The 17,544-nt window shown below is 47.2% G+C and overlaps 1 protein-coding gene and 1 long non-coding RNA gene across 11 annotated transcripts in view; one reads left to right on the forward strand and one right to left on the reverse strand.

Annotated features, from left to right (window-relative positions):
* The window catches only part of LOC123789436 (uncharacterized), an 85,806-nt gene extending 73,942 nt beyond the window's left edge, over positions 1-11,864 (reverse strand). The window contains exons 1-2 of the long non-coding RNA XR_015726823.1: positions 11,374-11,864; positions 9,863-9,974 (exon numbers count right to left, since the gene is read on the reverse strand). This is a non-coding gene — a long non-coding RNA (uncharacterized LOC123789436). The remainder of the gene's footprint in view (positions 1-9,862; positions 9,975-11,373) is intronic.
* A 107-nt stretch (positions 11,865-11,971) lies between these two features.
* Positions 11,972-17,544, forward strand: part of FAM193B (family with sequence similarity 193 member B) — a 31,696-nt gene continuing 26,123 nt past the window's right edge. For 4 of the 10 annotated variants that reach the window (XM_045793598.2, XM_045793826.2, XM_045793891.2 and 1 more), the window contains exon 1: positions 11,973-12,274. In XM_045793598.2, the coding sequence (XP_045649554.2) occupies positions 12,065-12,274 (210 nt within the window). In that variant the 5' untranslated portion in view covers positions 11,973-12,064. The other 6 variants (XM_045793939.2, XM_045794021.2, XM_045793700.2 and 3 more) reach the window with 4 other exon arrangements.

Consider the following 17,544-nt stretch of genomic DNA (forward strand, 5'->3'; position numbering starts at 1 on the left):
GGGGGAGGGGTAGTACCTTATATGACATCATTTAGAGTTGCCAGCATGGCGATGATAAAAGGCAGACCAACTTATAACCGGTCTTACTGTTTTTAAATTATCTGCAGACACACCCTTTATTGCCTACATTCTGGGTGGAAGCTTCCATTACCCATCCTTGGTCAGCCGCCACATTCCTTGCAGAAGGCCCCAGGGTGGAAGCATGCAGAGCAAGGGGCCAAGTGGCTGAGACAATGACAGCAAGGGGGAGTAGAGGGGCTCAGAAGTAGAAGAGGATGAGGTAAGGCCATATAGACCCCACTGAGGATTTCAGCTTTCACTCTGGGTGATGTGCAGAGGTCTAGCTGAGGACTGACATGTCTTGGATGTATCTGAGGAACAGGGAGAACCAGAGGACTCATCCATGGGAGATAGGGTATATAAGAAAGGTCCAGAGAATAGGCAGTGGTTGCCAGATGAGACAATGAGAAAATGCCTCCTCTGTGAAAACCTATCTTGGATGTAGAAATCCTCAGCCCTGGAGGACAAGGCTAGAAGCATAGGGCATTTCTACCACAAGGTGCTCTCCAAGAAAAGATTTCTGAAAGAAGGTTGTCACCCTTGTAACTAACCACAAAGACTTATCTACAGAGAAGAATGTAGCCAGCTTAGTTTCCTCTCATCTCTCCAAGGGATGTCCCAACTCTGGGATAGGAAATGAGGGTGGGCTTTGGAATGGAGGAAAAGAAATGCCCCAAATTCAAGGCCGCCAGTGTGGTCCAGCCCAACATCAGAGTCTCTGGAGGCTCTAATGGAATAGAACTGCTTTTCTCCTCAGGGAGATGGCCAGGGTGAGCCAGTTCCTGGACCTTCCCACTGCTTTCTCCCTCCCGTAGCCACTGATGGTACAGAAGTGTAACAGTCTGAGCAATGGTGGCAGAGCCCCAGCTTCCTAAGGGCACTCCAGTCACACAAGGACACACTTCCTCACCCCTGGTGGATTCTGGCTACACAGTGGGGCTCTGGCAGCAATAACAGCCAGAGAAATCAGAGTGCTTCTGGAGATTCCTCAAGCTTTCCAGGGTCCTATCCTGCAAACACCTGCACCCAAGACTGGTCAGGGCACCTGAGTTGTGGACCTACTGTGGGAAGGAGGACATTCTTGGGATGGTGATAGGACCCCAAGCCAATTAATTAATAGGAACATTAAAAGACATGGAACTCTTTTTTTTTTTAATGGGGAGGAAATTAAGCTGTTCCTGTCAGCAAGACGTCCTCCATTTAGTAGATCAGCATAATGCCCTGTAGGTCAAGGTCCCTGTACACTAAGTTGCCGCCCAGAGACAGGATATAGCCTATGACAGCATGAGGTGAGGTGTGAACTCTAGGCCCTAAAGTTCATTCATTCATTGTTGCTCACAGGCTTTCAAGGCTTACTTGCTACAATGATGTGCCTCTTCCTCCTGGCCCTGAAGATGCCCCTTCCTTCTTCTCAAGCTGAAAAATGTATCTACATTTCATATAATACTTTGTGTTTGGAGTGGGGGACCTCTTCTCTTCTCCATCTTGGTAATCCAAGGACGCATGAGACAGCAGCCCTTTAGTGGCCAGCCTCCAAGATGACCCTGAATGATTCTTCCTTACTGGTATTCACGGTCCTGTAGAGTCCGTCGTCACACTGAGCAGCATCGACCTGTGTAACCAACAAGGTGCTGCAGAAAGGAGAACATGTGATCCCTGCGGCCGGTCGTAAAGGCTTACACTTCCACCTTGCCCTCACTTGGGTCGCTTACTTGAGGGAAGTCAGCCGCCAAGTCAGGAGGGCGCCCAGCAGCCCCGTGGAGAGGCCCACAGGGGGAGGAACTGCCTCCTGCCAAGAGCCAGATGAGTGAGCCACCGTGGGAGATCCTCCAGCCCCATCAAAGACTTCAGATGATGTGCCCTGAGTGACATCTTGACTGCACCTCATGCTAGACCCTGCCCAGAACACCCAGCTGAGCTGCTTCAAATTCCTGACCCACAGAGAAATAACATGAAATAATGTCTATTTTTGTTTTAAGCCACGAAGCTTTGGTGTAATTTGTTACTAAAACAGATTAACTACTCCGGAGAAGCCACCTTTTTACAGACCAACTTTTAACTGGTGGTGTTTTTTTTTTAATTCTCTGCAGACACACCCCTTATTGCCTACATCCTGGGCAGAAGCTTCCATCACATACCCACTGTGTGGCTCCACGGAACCCACCCTGCATTAACTACTCTTCAAGAAGCCAGTGTCATGGGCATTGTGGATGTGAGCAATGTAGGATCCCCACTCCCCACAGACTTGGATCCCTGGGTGTGGGCTCCAAGCCCATTGGAGTTCACATCCCTTGGAAACTACTAGTCCTTTCCTCTGTTAGCCCCACTTTAAGCCAAGAAATAACAGTGGGACTAGGGAGTACAACAGTGGGCTGCCACCTGAAGATTCCCCATCCACACTCTGCCCTAATCTGAATGATTCCCTACCACTACTATATATTCTCAAGAACGTGGATGAGACCCTTCCTCATTTCCAGTGATGGAGAAGAATTCTTCCTATGACTTCGGTTTGTCTGTTTCAGTAGGAAACCGGGAAGAGCATAAGTCAAAGGCACAGACCTGGGATGCCACTTTGGAAAAGGAAATTACTAAAACCCTGAGTTACAGGGCACCTGGGTGGCTCAGCTGGTTAAGCATCTGCCTTCAGCTCAGGTCATGATCCTGGAGTTCTGGGATCGAGCCCCACATCGGGCTCTCTGCTGAGCGGGGAGCCTGCTTCTCCCTCTCCCTCTGCCTGCCACTCTGCCTACTTGTGCTCTCTCTCTTTCAAATAAATAAATAAAATCTTTAAAAAACAAAATATAAAATAAAATAAAACCCTGAGTTACAACATTATCACACCTATTAGAAAATTATAGGGCAGTGGATGCCAGGGGGCTGGAGAGGCAAACTCAGAGTCATAGTGCACTGCAGGGGAGCTATTATTGGCCAACAGAATGGTGATGACCTCATTGTCGTGATGACTTCATTGTTGCGTCCATAATAAATCACTGTGTTAGCTGACTTCTGACAGGGCAGGCTGTATTAGTTATCACAGTATTTCAAGATGCCCTGGACTTTAGCTCTCTCTTGGCCAAGGCCTTCTTAGGACGCCCTTGTTTACAAACACCCTATGGTACGTGCCAGGCTCCGTGCTGAAGGGCAGCAGAATATCCCACCCCCATAATTCACCTCTTTGACACAAGGATTATTGAGCTAAAGTCACTTGAAAAACAGAACGTACAAGAAAGGAACTTTGAACTCCCCTTTACTTACTGAAAGCAGGAGATAAAAATCCCATGTGAAAGATGGTCTCTCTATACCAGGAGGAGAGAAATGTTGTTATCACCAGAAACAGAGAGTCGAGGCCAAGAGAAATCTGTACAAATAGATTTTGTTAAAATAATTCTTATCTTTAGCTTCCCCATATATTTTAGTTACTTTTCCACAACTGACTCTCTTTGTTCAACCTAGTATATAAAACACTTAGGCCTGGCCACTTCTCTGGGTCTCCGTTTTCCTGTGGGGGCTCCCATGCACATGTAAAAATCTATATGCTTTTCTCCTATTAATCTGTCTTATGTCAATTTAGTTCTCAGGCTCAGCTGGAGATCCTAAGAGGTTGGAGGTGAAGTTTTGCCTCCCTACAGTGCTATGGTCTCTGTTTGTATGTCACAATCCCATGGGACACTGCTTTTATCCCCATTCTCTACATGATAAAACTGAGACCCAGAGAAATTGAGGACTTTCCCGAGGTCACATAGCCAGTAAGTATCAAAATCTAAGTCTGTCTGAGTCCCATGACTTTCTGCTACAATGTACAGGGGAGTGAGTCAGATGGATTCAAAGAAGAAGAGACCCTTGGACTGGCCGTCCAATGATCAGCACAAGTTCATCAGACCCAGGAAGAGTAGAGGAGAGAAAACAGTGCCGAGCACCTCACAGCTGTAAGATGGGGTGGAAACCCACGGCTCAAGGGAAACAGGTGAGGGAAGAGGCTGCTGCAGGCAATGGCCAGCTCACAAAGGGCTGTAAATACCAGGCTTGGGGGTCTTGGAACTTACCCTGGGGGGGTGGGGGGCGCCTGATTGTTCTCAGCTTGTAAGATACTGTCAGACTCAGCGTTTGAAATCTGGGGAGAGCATGGAGGCTGAATTGGAACAGCAGTTCCCAGCATGGGTGTGGATCAGAATCATCCAGGCTCCTCATAAAACACACCTCAAACCCACACTCAAAGTGTGTGATTCAGCCAGGCTGGAGAGAGGCCCAGGGATCTGCATTTTAACATTTTCCAAGGGATTCTAAAATGAGTCATCACTTGAAGAAACACCAGTAATCCAGAGGGAGAGAAGCAGCAAGGAGACTAATTATGAGGTTGTCGCCAAAGACAAATGATGAGTTCTGAACTCCAACAGTGGTAAGGAAAATGGAAACAGCCTCATTGCTATGGCAGGATAATGTTTTTATAATGTTACCCTTTGTTTTTCTTTTTTCTGGTAATTCATCCCCCAGCCCCTTTCAAATTGCTAGTTCATTATGTGCTCATTGTCCCTCGGGAGTGGGATGTGACAGGACAGAAAACAAGTCTTTCTAGTATGATGTATCGGGCTTGTTTCAATTAATACGGCAGTTGCGGGTGGGGGACAGTTATAGATGAATCATAATTGGCCATGAGCTGATAACTGTGGAAGCTGGATGATGGCTGCAAGGGATTCGTTATAGAATTCTGTTTACATTTGTCTGTGTTTTTAAGTTTTATTTAAACATTTTTAAGTATTGCTAGATTTCGGTTCAAAAAGGACTTAGGGACAAGGAGAGACATCTCAGACATAGCTGAAAAGTTTTGAGAAACTTCATGAGCTAAAGGAGATAAGGAGGCTCTGCCAGCAGGATACTTCTGCACCTGGGAGAGAGAAAAACTCATCTGATTTGTGTATTTGTGAAGAATACAGCGCATGTTCTGCTCAGTTCCGCTCTTCTTCCTCTTCAGATCTGCCACATCCATTGCCCTACAAGGGGCTCTGGAGGGAGGCCCACCCAGTTGAGCACTGCCATGACTGTGGACAAGGCGGTATCTACCCAGCTCAGGGGTTCGGTTGCCCACCCTGAGTGAATGCTCTGCCCTGGCCTTTGTCAGAAATAAGGCAATGTCCTGGTCTTCACCTGTCTCTCCTTTGCTTCATTTTCCAGTAAGTTTAGAACCCTCATCAATGAGACAGCTCCAACTATTGGGGGTCCTCCAGAGACCCCAAAACAAGGGCTTCCAAGGACTGGAGAAAAGGGAATGCAAAAGAGGAGGATGGAAGGAAGTGATGAGAGTTCACAGAGACGGGAGTACAGGGCAGAAAACCCAGGAGCAGAGAGGAACGTTGCTCTGGGAAGCAGCAACACCTGTCAGGGAGATGGCTCTGAGGCACATCTAGCCAAAAAAAAAAAGGACTTAGCTAAGCTCAGCAAGATTCCCACAGGCAAGAGTGGCACACAGCAGGAAGAGAGCTGGGGTCTCTAGCAGACACGTGAGTGAGAACAGCCAGGTCTCAGTAGCAACCTGTGGGACCAATGACATTTCCACGAATATCTGTATAGAGAGATGACATTGAGAACTAGATTCCCCCAACACACACACACACACACACACACACACACACACACACACACACACAGAGTCATATACACACTCACACCCAAGTACTAGATGAGGCTCCAGAGCCTTAAACGCAAGCCCCAGGGAAGGGGGAAAACCCTCAATTAGCTGAGATGAAGTTTCTGCCACTCCAGCAGAATGTGAGTTCAAAATATAAATTAAGTTGAGTTATTAAAAAACGTTAATTCTATTTCTTGCACAGGTGCATTTACGAACAGAGGCTCCTCCTTGCTGGAATAGATATTTTGGAAGCAGAATCAACAAGACTTGGGGGTCAGATGGATGATAGGGTGGTGAGGAGGAGGAAGTCTCTCCTCCCTTTGAGAGATTTGTTTCCCAAACACCCCAGGCTAATTCAGGTTCTACAATACTGTCTACAAAGTTTTCCCTCCTTCCCTGATGGCCTTTTCTCAGGGCCCTGTAACATAGGTTCAATCGTTCTTGCCTACTCAATGATTAGGAACAATAACCAACTGCTCTAATAAAGCCACCTACTTAAGCAGCCATTTTCTATTTACTACCTAGAAAAAGTATCTGTTAGAATTGCACCATGCAGACTCTACTATAGTCACTCTAACAATGAGGCCTGTAGGGCCTGGAAAAGGTCACAGCAATATACTTCCCCTCCCAGGGCACCTCATCTGGATCTCCCTATTTCATTCTGCCCCGTGCCAACGCTCCACCACCCTCACGGACGGTCCAAATCTCAACCTGGGATTCAAGACCTTTCACAGTGGACCCGATCTCTTATCCTCTTCAATTTTATTCCTATGCCTCTAAACCCCCTCTCCCTCTCATGAGAAGTGGGGAGAGTCAGTCCCAGGCTCTCCTGCCCAAAGGTGCAAGCCCATTCCCAAGTTTAGAGGGAGAAGGATTGAGGGAGAAGGAACGAGAACTTCCCTGAAAAAGGTTATTACCTCCCTCAAAAAATGCTAAGAAATCCTTAGTTATGGGGCACCTAGGTGGCTCAGTCGGTTAAGGGCTTGCCTTCAGCTCGGGTCATGATCCCAGTGTCCTGGGATGTAGCCCAGAGTCAGGCTTCCTGCTCAGCGGGGAATCCGCTTCTCCCTCTCCTTCTGCCTCTCCCCCTGACCCCGGCTTGTGCTCTCACTCACTCTCTCTCTCTCTTAAATAAATAAATAATCTTTAAAATTAAAAAAAAAAATTTAAGTCCTTAGTTAGTTTGAGGCCCAACTCCAAGACTCAAGGGGAGGAAGGGGCCCTGATCTCCTTTCCTCTGGTGGAACCACTTCTTCCCCAGAAGTCAGCCAGGATGAGGGTGGTGAGCTGGATGGGACTCAGTAACTGCACTGCGGCTAGCTCAAGCCCACATCTATAGAAGGCCCAACATCACCTGTGTGGATTAGAAACAATGCCAAGATGGTAATCTAGTTTGTACCGCCCTTAGAATTCCCCCTGCCCTCCTCTCCACTCAAGCAACTAGTTAGTTCTGCACCCACCACATTGGGTGAAAGGGGAACTAAGTCACAGAGTACTGCTGGCAAACCACCTGGATTTTGTGTTCCACACCCAAGCCCTTACAGGCCTGAGTGATGAGGCCAGTGGCCTTCATACTTTTGACTGTATGCCCCCGTAAAAGTAGTTTGGAAAACTACACACCGTCTTCCACAGGACCAGCTAAATAAGTTGTAGCACCCCATGCAAAATGAAAACGTGGGCTTCTTGCTCAAACCTGAATAAGCATGTCAAAGGGATTAAAGACCACACTGACCATGATAAGCACTGAGTAACTTACAGAATCGTTGAGTCACTATATTGTACACCAAACGAATATAACCGTATGTTATCTATACTGGAATTAAAATTAAAATCTTAGTAAAATGTAAAGAAAGGATTTCAAGAAGACAAAGGCAAGGCATTAAGGCAGGCTCAGAGCGCTTCTGAATGTGGTGTCCTGAGCGGCTGCAAACGCTGTGCATCCAGGAAGCTGGCCCTGCCTTCATACATTTTTAAGTTAGCACGTGAAAATAGATATATAAATAAACAGTTGCAAAAAATACAATTTCAGTATATTGTATACTTGATTTAAAAATCTTTTCTTCCAGTTCTCAGAGCGGCATAATAAGCTAATTGAATGTATGAGAACTGTTTGTCCTGACGGCTCATCAGTGTGGAATGGGGAAGCAAACTGTGGAACGTGCACACGATGGACTACTACTCAGCAGTAAGAAAGAATGGGTGTGGGTCCACACTACAACACGGACGAATCACAAAACAATCATGCTGAGGGAAAGAACTCAGGCAAAACAGTTCATACTGTATGAAATGCAAAATTTCACAGAGACAGAAAGCAGATCAGTGGTTGCCTGGGGAGAGGGGATGGAGTGGGAGGGATGGATTACAGTCCATTGGAGCCATGTGGCTAACATTGCACCAACAGAATGTGAGTGAAAATGATGTATAGTCATTTCTGTGTATTTTTCATAAAACATCCCATGCAATCCTCACTCTATCTTCTTCCCCATCCTCTAGACGACTGGAGAGAATACAGATGAAAGAACAGTTACAAGATAGGAGAGGACTGGATCCCTGAATGACTGCATGCAGCAAATCCCCTTTGCCTGGCATGGGACTGTGACATGAACAAGAACTAAACTATTATGGTATTAAACCCCTTACATGTTGGGATTGTTTGTTACAGCAGTTGGCCAACCCTAACAAATACATAGTCCAATGTAACCTCTGCCAGAAGACAGCTGGCCAGTCTTCTCAAAGTCAGGTTCTACCCCAGGGCTTAGGCTGGTTTCCTGAGGCTGACAAACTGGACTCAGCAGTGATGGTGGCGAGGCCATCTATGGGAGGGAGGAGTCTGTGTTGTGGGCCAGTTTTGTCATAAACCTGATGAGAAAGTCCCAAAGTGGCTGTGAAAGGGGACTGCCTGATAGTCACAGTGTCATTCTGCCCACCAGGTAGAAGAGCTTCTTCCATAGTGAGGACCTTTTGGTGAATGTCCATCTGAGACATAAATCACTTTATGCTCTGAAGCCATCCTGAGCAGTTTATGCAATTTTACCTTCCTCAAAATTTCCTGTCACTAACCTTCAGTCTGTTTCCTTCCAAATCTCTGACCAACAGACTAAATCATTATCCAATGCCCAGGAATCAGTGTGCCTATACTTCAGGCTTTCTGAGCACAATTCTCTTTGCTAGGTCCGTTAGGTCCTCTTGGAGGAAGATGGGAACACCCCAGTGACCACTTCTGGCTGAAGTCAACATACTGTGCAGAGCCATCTATAAACTGGGCTTTAGATTTTTCTTCCTCAGGCAACTCATCATAAATAATTCTCCATGAGACCATGAATATCAGCAGGAGAGAAATGTAAACAACTTGCTAGGTAACCTACTGTACTTGTACCTTTAGGGCTTGCTTGGACCCAAGCCATATATGTCACTCCTCTTGGCAGTGGAGTGCTGCTGACCACCCCTGATTTTATGGCTGGGTAGATCAGATAACATGGTAGCTCAGGTCACATGATAACCTTGGTATGCCATGGTCAGGCAACCAATTTCACCAGACCCCTGGAGCAAGCCAGGAGCATCTCAAAAGGATAACAACTATTTGCTGAAGGAGGGCATAACTTTGTTCCAAAATCCAATGCCTAAATATAAAGACCAGAGGTAGAAGTACTTACTCTGCAACGTGATCCAATAAGAAAACCTTCCCTCCTCATACGGTCCCCCGTAAAGTTGACAGCTTTCAAGTGACCCCGTAATAGGTAAAAATAATTAAATATAGCATATTTTGCCACCCTAGTCTAAAGAAGCCCACCAAGTACTGTACCTCTTTATTAGTGATAGGGAGTATGATGTACAGCAACTTGTCCTTCATTTTATTGGGAAGATCTCAACACACTCCAGACCCCTGGACAGTGCACCGAGTGGACAGACCACTGTATATATATATTTTTAAATTTGTTTGACAGAGAGAGAGCATGAGCGGGCGGGGCAGAGGGAGAAAGAGAGAGAATCCCAAGCAGACTCCACACCGAGCACAGAGCCCAATGCAGGGCTTTATCTCATGACCCTGAGATCACAACCTGAGCTGAAACCAAGAGTCGAAACACTTAACTGACTACACCACCCAGGCGCCCCCAAAGACAGACCATTGTCTTTTTGTGATATTTATTACTTGCCTTCTAGCACACACATCATGCTTACCAAGTCATTTGGGGCATCTCCTACTTCCCGTTCTCAAGGTCCACCAGGATGTCATCAGTGTCACAGTAGATTAGCCTGGTAGCCAATGGAATGGTGATTTGGTCAAAACTTCCTATAAAGTAAGTGTGTTCAGAGAGTGACATACCATTGAAGCAAGACAGTAAAGGTTTACTACTGCCCTGTCAGAGGCACACAAACTATTCCTAAAGTTCGGTATAGAAGGAAAAGCATTTACCAGACCTACAGTTGTCTATTAGAGGCCAACAACTGCACCCATATGCTCCAAGAATGACCACTCTGAAAAAGTGCCCACACCTGGGGTCCTTACCAGAATAAGTTTGCCATAATGCTCTGTCATTCTTCGGGACCATCTATCTTCTCCATTAATAAAGAGAATGTGGCATACACACACACACACACACACACACACATATATATATACATGTATATGTGAAAAAATAATATACAAAATACATAAGTGTAAGAATATATATTATATACAAAGCGTATGTATATAATATAGATATAAAGAAATAAATGTTAGTCATCCCTAAAAAAGAAGAAAATCCTCCCATTTCCAACAACATGGATGACTCTGGAGGACACTCTGCAAAGTGACAAAGCCAATCACAAAAGACAAATATTGCATGATCTCACTTATATGTGGAATATTAAAAAAAAAAAAAGTTGAACTCATAGTAACAGAAAGTAGAATGGTGGTTACCAGAGACTGGGGTATGAAGAAAAAGAGGTTGAGTTTTTTGGGCTTCTGTGTGTGTGTGTGTGTGTGTGTGTGTGTGCGCGCGCTTTAAGTAGAATGGGCGTTGCCATGGGCTGTGGGAAGAGAGAATGAGGAGTTATTTAATCAGTACGGAGTTTCAGTTTTACAGGACGAAAAGAGTTCTGGAGATGGATAGTGGTAACGATCGCACACAATGTGAATGTACTTAATACCACTGAACTATACGCTTGTAAATGGTTAAGATTGTTAAGTTTTATGTTAGGCATGTTTTAACACAATAAAAATAAATGGGAAAAAATACTATCTATCTTCTATTTGGGCCAAACTAAGAAGTATTGTTCAGGTAGTGGGAATCACCCTGAATCCTTCAAATCTTTGATGATGGCACTAATCCCTATAATAGGATGAAGTATCTTTCATTTAGGTTCTTGGTAGTTAAGGAAAGCTCCAGGGCAGTGCAGCCCTTCTCAAAATAGCCCTTGTTCCCATTAATTAGGCTAATGTCACAATTCTGCCCTGTTGATGATATCAATAGCAACTCTACATATAACCACCATATAGTTTCAGGGAACCACTGGCCCTGGCATGAGAGAATGCACTCGAAACTTGTTCTAAAAATTTGTACCACATGCATGTCTCATATATTCAAAAAAGGAGAGGGGGAAACTCATTTTAACGATTAAATACATAATTATCACATTTTTGAATGTTCCTTTGTGCACCACTCAAAATCCTCTCCTGCACAGACAACTTTTGCGGAAACACTGACCTAGTATGTGCCCAGTCATCTCATCTTCATCACACTGGTTGTAACTGTGTATTTAACTGTCCACTTTCTCCACCAGACTGGGGCCGGAGCTGGGTCTGAGCTCTGCAGTCCCAAGCACAGAACGCTGGACTCCAGTCGACTCCAGTCGATCATACGTTGCAAATAAAGACCTAGACCATTCCTTCACCCCTGTCACCTCAGGCCACCCACGAGCCCAGGAGTTCTGGCTGGCTGATGTTGAGGAGCCACTTCGCTTTCTGTAGCCTCGATTTTCTCCCCTGCAAAATGGGAACGACCGTACCTGCCTCGCCGCGTGAGTGCGAGGAGTCAGACGGTGGGTGTGGAAGTACTCTAGAAATCAATTAATTCACTCAGCCATTTAACATAAATTATTAAGCGCCCAGGGCCTTGCAGCACGGTTACCACAGCGACCACCCTTTCCTGGCGCAGGTCGCATCCCCCGCGTCCACCAGGTTCTTACTCTCACAGAACTTTAGGTGGTGACCTTATTCAAAATGGCGCAGGCGGCCTCGGGGGCTAGTGCGGCGGCGCGGACGCCGCGCCCTATGACCTGCTGGCAGCAGCAGAGGGGGGAGCCGGGCGCCGCCATATTGGCTGTTGTCCTGCGAGGGGAGCGGCGGCGGCGGCGGCGGCGGCGCGAGTGGAGCGAGGGAGCGGCGCGAGCAGCAGCATGACTCGGAGGCGGAGCAGGCCGAGTGGCGGCGCGGGTCGGCGCGAGCGGATGCGGGCCGCGGGGCAACAGAAGCCCCAGGCTCCCGAGCCCCCGCCGCCGCCGAGCCTGGAAGCGGGAGCGGGTGCAGGGCCCCCGGAGGCGCCCGTGGAGCCCGACCGCGACGGCCCCAGGGAGGAGGACGAGCCCAAGTTGGCGCTCGGACCGCAGGTAGGAGCGAGCGAGGGGAGTCCGGCTGCCCTGGCACTTTCACCTCCCGGGAGCGGGGCCGGGGTGAGCTTGGGGATGGACCATCCTCTACTGACTGGGGCTGAGGCTGAATCCCCTGAGGCGGGAGTGGAGGCTGGACCCTTCTCTCCAAGACGAAGCGTGGCCCGTCCTGTCCTGTGACCAGGGCTGCCTGCCCTCTCCCGCCGCCTCCGGGCTGGAGCAGGGGCTAAACCTTCTGGTCGTATACCCACACTGGGACTGGGGCTCTGCTCCTGAGGCCACAGCTCAGCTCTCTGCCCTTCACCTCCCCCTGGGCCCACCTGCTCCCCCACCTACCCACAGGCCAGCCTGGAGCGCTGTGGCCTGCACGGCTGCAGCCTCTTCCCTCTCCCCGCCCCGGGAGCGGCCCCACCCTTTCCCCACACTGCCTGCAGCCACTGCCCCCTCAGCAGCTGTGTGCCCCCAGCGTATGTCTCCTGTGGCCTCCCGCCTCTCCCTGCTCAGCCGAGCAGTTGGAGCAGACAGCCAGGCTGCCCAGAAGACTATTTGGTGGGGCCCCTGCACTGAAGCGTAAACCTAGCAAAGCCTGCCCTTTTCTTCCCTCTATACTTCTGACCCATAAGGTGGCCCACCCCAAACCCTGGGTTTGGTGAATCCTGCTGAGAGTGAGCTGTAGCAGGACTCAGCAAAGCTTCCAGCTTGCCACCTGGAAGAAGGTCACTTTCTTTTGAGCAAAGGAGATAATGGGAGGTACCCCGCCAGTGTTCACTGAGAGCCCGGGGTGGCATGAGCCACAGTTGCTCTGGGAGGGTTGTGGCACCTGGGGCTGGGTGGCTCGCCCTAAGCTTGCTCTGACGAAAGAGTTTTGAGTTGGTCTTTTGGCTGAGCCTGCCAAGGAAGGCAGGCTCCTGCAGGAGTCTTGGAGGGTCGGATGCAGCGCCGGATGAGGATGAGGCGTGGCGGAAGATGCGTTTGGCTCTGCAGACACTGCATCGGGCAGCAGGGGACTCTGGGAGGCTGGTGCAGCCAGAAGGCATGGCTCTTGACAGCCTTCTAGTAGAATCTCTGGAATTGTGCATGTGAGTGGGGATGCCATTTGGGGTACCATTCCCAGAAAGCCTTCCCTATCTTCCCAACTGCGTGAGGTGCCCCCTTTGTGCCCACAGCCCCGTCTGCTTCCTTTGGTAGCACTCCCCATTCTTCATTGAGACATTCTGTTGATGTATCTGTTCCCTGCACTGCACTGTGAACTCCACAGGGGCACAGACTATGTCATCGATCTCTGATCCTCCATGCCTAGCCCTGGGCCTTGCTGACACTGAGTAGAAATACCTAGGTGAATGAGAGAGAGAGTGAATCCGTTGAGAACCTGTGCTTATTGTAACCCAGTTTTAATGCTGGTCTCCTTTGTGTTTCAGATTACAATAAGATTTTTAATTAATGAAAATGTCACCACTTATTGAGTGTCAGAAGCCCCACCTTCATCCCCACCCCTACCCTGGGATGCAACTCCCCAGGTTGGACCCCACCCTTGCCTGGTCAGACTTTAGACCCTGAACCTGCTTCCCCCGCTGGCTTTCCTCTTTCTCTTCTCTGGGCCACCCTGGGAATGCTGTTTTCCAACATGGGAGCATTTAGGTCCGGAGAGCCAGGGGAGTTGTTGTCTTCTCTTCTTCCCACTCACCTGCAGCACTTTAGGGTCCCCTGCCACTTAGCTAGGATATAGTATTCTTGGCCAGAATTTTGGATAATGGCTTAACCATTTAGTTTTTATTTAGGACACAACTTTGCTAAGAGCTATAAGCTTCATTATCTGCTCCACTGCTTGACCTGCCAGTTCATTAATTTATTCATGCCTGACACTTTATATACCATACTTCTAATCTTCCCACCACCCCTGTTCTTTCCTCAGCATTTAGTACAAATGTGATGTGTTAATTATTGGTTTAATTATTGGTCTGCTTTTGCTACAGAAACTCTGAGAGTGCAGGAACCACGTCAGTCACTATTGTACCCCTATGCCCATGATTAACAGATGTTAAATGAATGAACTGAAGGATATAAATACTATTTCCCCATTTTTCAGATGAAGAAACAGAAACTCAGAGCAAGTAAACATTTGCTCAAATAACTCCCACTCCAGGTCTCAGGTGCCTTCTGCCCCTCCGAAAAAGGACACTCTTGTGTACTGTGAGGGATTTGACAAGGCTTTTTTTTTTTTTTTTTTTTTAAACACTATAGCCGCAAAGAGGTGAAACAAATTGACAAACTGTCTTCTGATTGTACCCCATTTTTTTGCTGGGGAGGGTGTTTCTCAATGCCAGAAGCAGGTGCCCTGGTGAAAAACACCTGCTGAAAGGGTTGGGGTCATTGTTCTGCCCACTAGCGTGCCTTTGGTGAGAATCTCTGTCTCCCACTGCCGCTTAAAATTCTCTGTGTGCACAGAGTGGGTACATAAGGTGAAACTCAGTGTTGCATGCCAAACTGAAGCCAAAGATGGCAAGTAGGACCACTTGTAGTCCACAGACAGGTTCTAAAGTCCCAAGTCACACATTGTTTTGTTTTTGTTTTGATTTAAGCCGGTTTTTTAAAAACCAAAAGATTCCCACAAACTGGATTTGTGGCATTTCTTAAAACGAAAAATCTGGTGCTGCTGTGCCCACATTTCTATAAGTCAGTAATCTGCAGTTTCTGAATAGTGTCTTCCCCTGATATGAAGGACACCTGATCTGTGCCAGGCCCTGGGCTAACTGGGAATGCAGAAGTGAATCAGATGTGGTGCCTGCCCACAAAGGGCTCATGATCCAGAGAACATATGTACAGTAATTGCAGTTAGGCTGGAATAGCCATGGTTCCTGAGTTCAGGTTTGAAGGCCCCTCTGGTTCCATCCAGTCCCCTTTGCTCATTTGCATAACTTGTTCACATTTAAATGCAGAACCTTGAGCTAGCGTATTTGGGATTGCAAAAGTCCTTACTTCTAGTTGTTTCAGGTCACTAAACTATATTGATGTGTTCACTAACAATCCAAACCCTCGTTTACTAAATAAGACTAAAACAGTTACTGCCTTATTAGCAAAGGAAAGGAAAAAAACTTACAAAGCAGCTGAATAAGGCAGTAGTGAGAAATAGTGTTTAGTATTTCAGACTTGGGATGGTCTCCCAAGTTCAGTCTCTAGCTTTGTGACCCTGAGCATGTTTTGTCCTCTCTCTAAGCCTCATCAGCAATATCTAAGAGAAAGTGGAGCAACCAACATAGCATTTAGAACATCGGGGCTTCTGAGGCAAGAGCAGGAGTCAGAGATAGTGGTAACTGTGCCAGATGGTCATTTAGAGCTTGAATGTTCTCACCTGCCAGTTCTGCTCTGTCTTTTGGTCTCAGTCTGCAGTCCAGGTGCATACTCAGTAAACCCTCAGGAGACTTGCCAGACTGTAAACCAGGATTTGGAGCTGGTTGAGCTCATCCTGCTCTTCCCATCTCTCAGCTCTCTACAGCACCTGCTGAGACCTGCCCAGCCCAGTTTAAAGAGACTCTAGAGACCTGGTTCCCCACTGCTCAGAGTTAAACCTGCTCCTTCAAGAGACTGGAGCAGAGGATCAGTCAGTATCTTTATTGAAACCACTTCATTATGTTTAATCCACTCAGCAAGCATTATGACCTCTGTGCCAGGGCCTTTATTTTGGGCACACGGATGACTAAGATAGTCCCTATACCTGGGGACCTCCCCCTTAAAATCACTGTCCACCCAGCCTGGCCACTTTCATTGCACGTAGTAGGACATGATACCGAGGAGGGACTCCTGCCACCTCTGGTTTTCTCTGTAAGCCAGTAGAGATTGACTATGTAGAAATGCTAAAAGGCCTTTGAAGAGGAAGACTTACTTGGCTAATTTTTAATTTCCTTAAAATGTCCCAGAGCTATAAACTTTATATCTGGTATTAGATAGCCTATTAAGATCCTGACACCTTTATATACTGAACCTAGAATTTTTGAGAGCAGGGGCTATATTTTAATTCATTTGTGGGGTATTTATTGTGCATGGTCCTTTGTGCTCAATAAGTGGCCGTTAAACGAAATTATAGTAAAAGAAGTAAAATTTAGTTTTTTTTCCACTTTGTTCTTACCAGCCTCTATTGCTGGGCCAAGCTGTCCATCATTCATTTATTTAGGCCCATTACACACACACTGCACCCAATCTCCCACTCACCTGACCTGGTGTTAATTTATTCTGCAAACACTAATGGACACCTGCTCTGTGCCAGGCCCTGGGCTAGCTGGGGATGCAGAGGTGAATCAGTCCCTGCCCACATGGATATATTAATCGTAGTTAGGCTAGAAGAGCACCACTTCCTCTGAGTTAAGGTTCAAGTCCTAGATCCTAGTACGTGGACTTTGGAAGAGTTTTAGTCTTCTTAGTTTGTTTTCTCACGAGTATGACAGTGATGCCAGGCTCATGTTAGGGCAGCAAGTAGTGGTAGTCATGGTTATTACAGATACTTGGTACTGAAGATGCACAGATATGATAGCCTAGAGAAGACTTCTCAGAACTCATGTTTCAAGGTTGAGTATAAGTTCCTTTAGAGAAGGTAGGAGAAAGTATCTAAACAAAAAAAGCAATATAGAGACCCAGAGGCGAGAACTGCCCAACCCAGGCAGAGTAGCATGGAGTCAGGCTGGAGTGGTTAGCAGGGTTCTACAAAACCACACCAAGAAGTTTGGGCTTTATCCTTCAGGCAGTGAAGAATCAATGAAAGCTTTTAAATAAAGTGAACATGATGTCCTTGGGTAAATTCTCTGATAGCATGAGAGGAAGCAATCTCAGTTGAAGAAGCAGCCGTGGTTGCTTGATTCTACCTCTCCCTCATCCCAGCCTAACTAATCATCAGATCCCCTGTGCTTCGCTAGAACCTGTCCCAGACCTACAGAATCAGAGTCTCTAGGTCTGGAGCCCAGAAATCTATGGTTGTTAAACGGCCCCAGGTGATTGTATTGTGTGGCTGGGTCTGGGAAATGCTGAGTTGAGGGTGGCATGGGGAAGCTTTGCGGAAGCCTAGGATATTCTTCAAAGAATGGGGCTTCCCAGAGAGGGGAGCTTTTCCATAAGCAGGAATAGAAACAGCCTTAGTTTTAAAAACAAAAAACAGACTTTCCCCAGTTCTCCAGTTGTTGCCCCATTAATGATATTCTTCAACTGCTAATCTTCCTTTGTGTATCCAAAGACTTACCCATGCCCATTTGATCCTGCCATCTCTGTTGAACTGTTGGGATGGA

Source organism: Ursus americanus, chromosome 15, assembly GCF_024610735.1.
Source record: "Ursus americanus isolate L20-20 chromosome 15, mUrsAme1.1.p, whole genome shotgun sequence".
NCBI lineage: Eukaryota > Metazoa > Chordata > Mammalia > Carnivora > Ursidae > Ursus > Ursus americanus.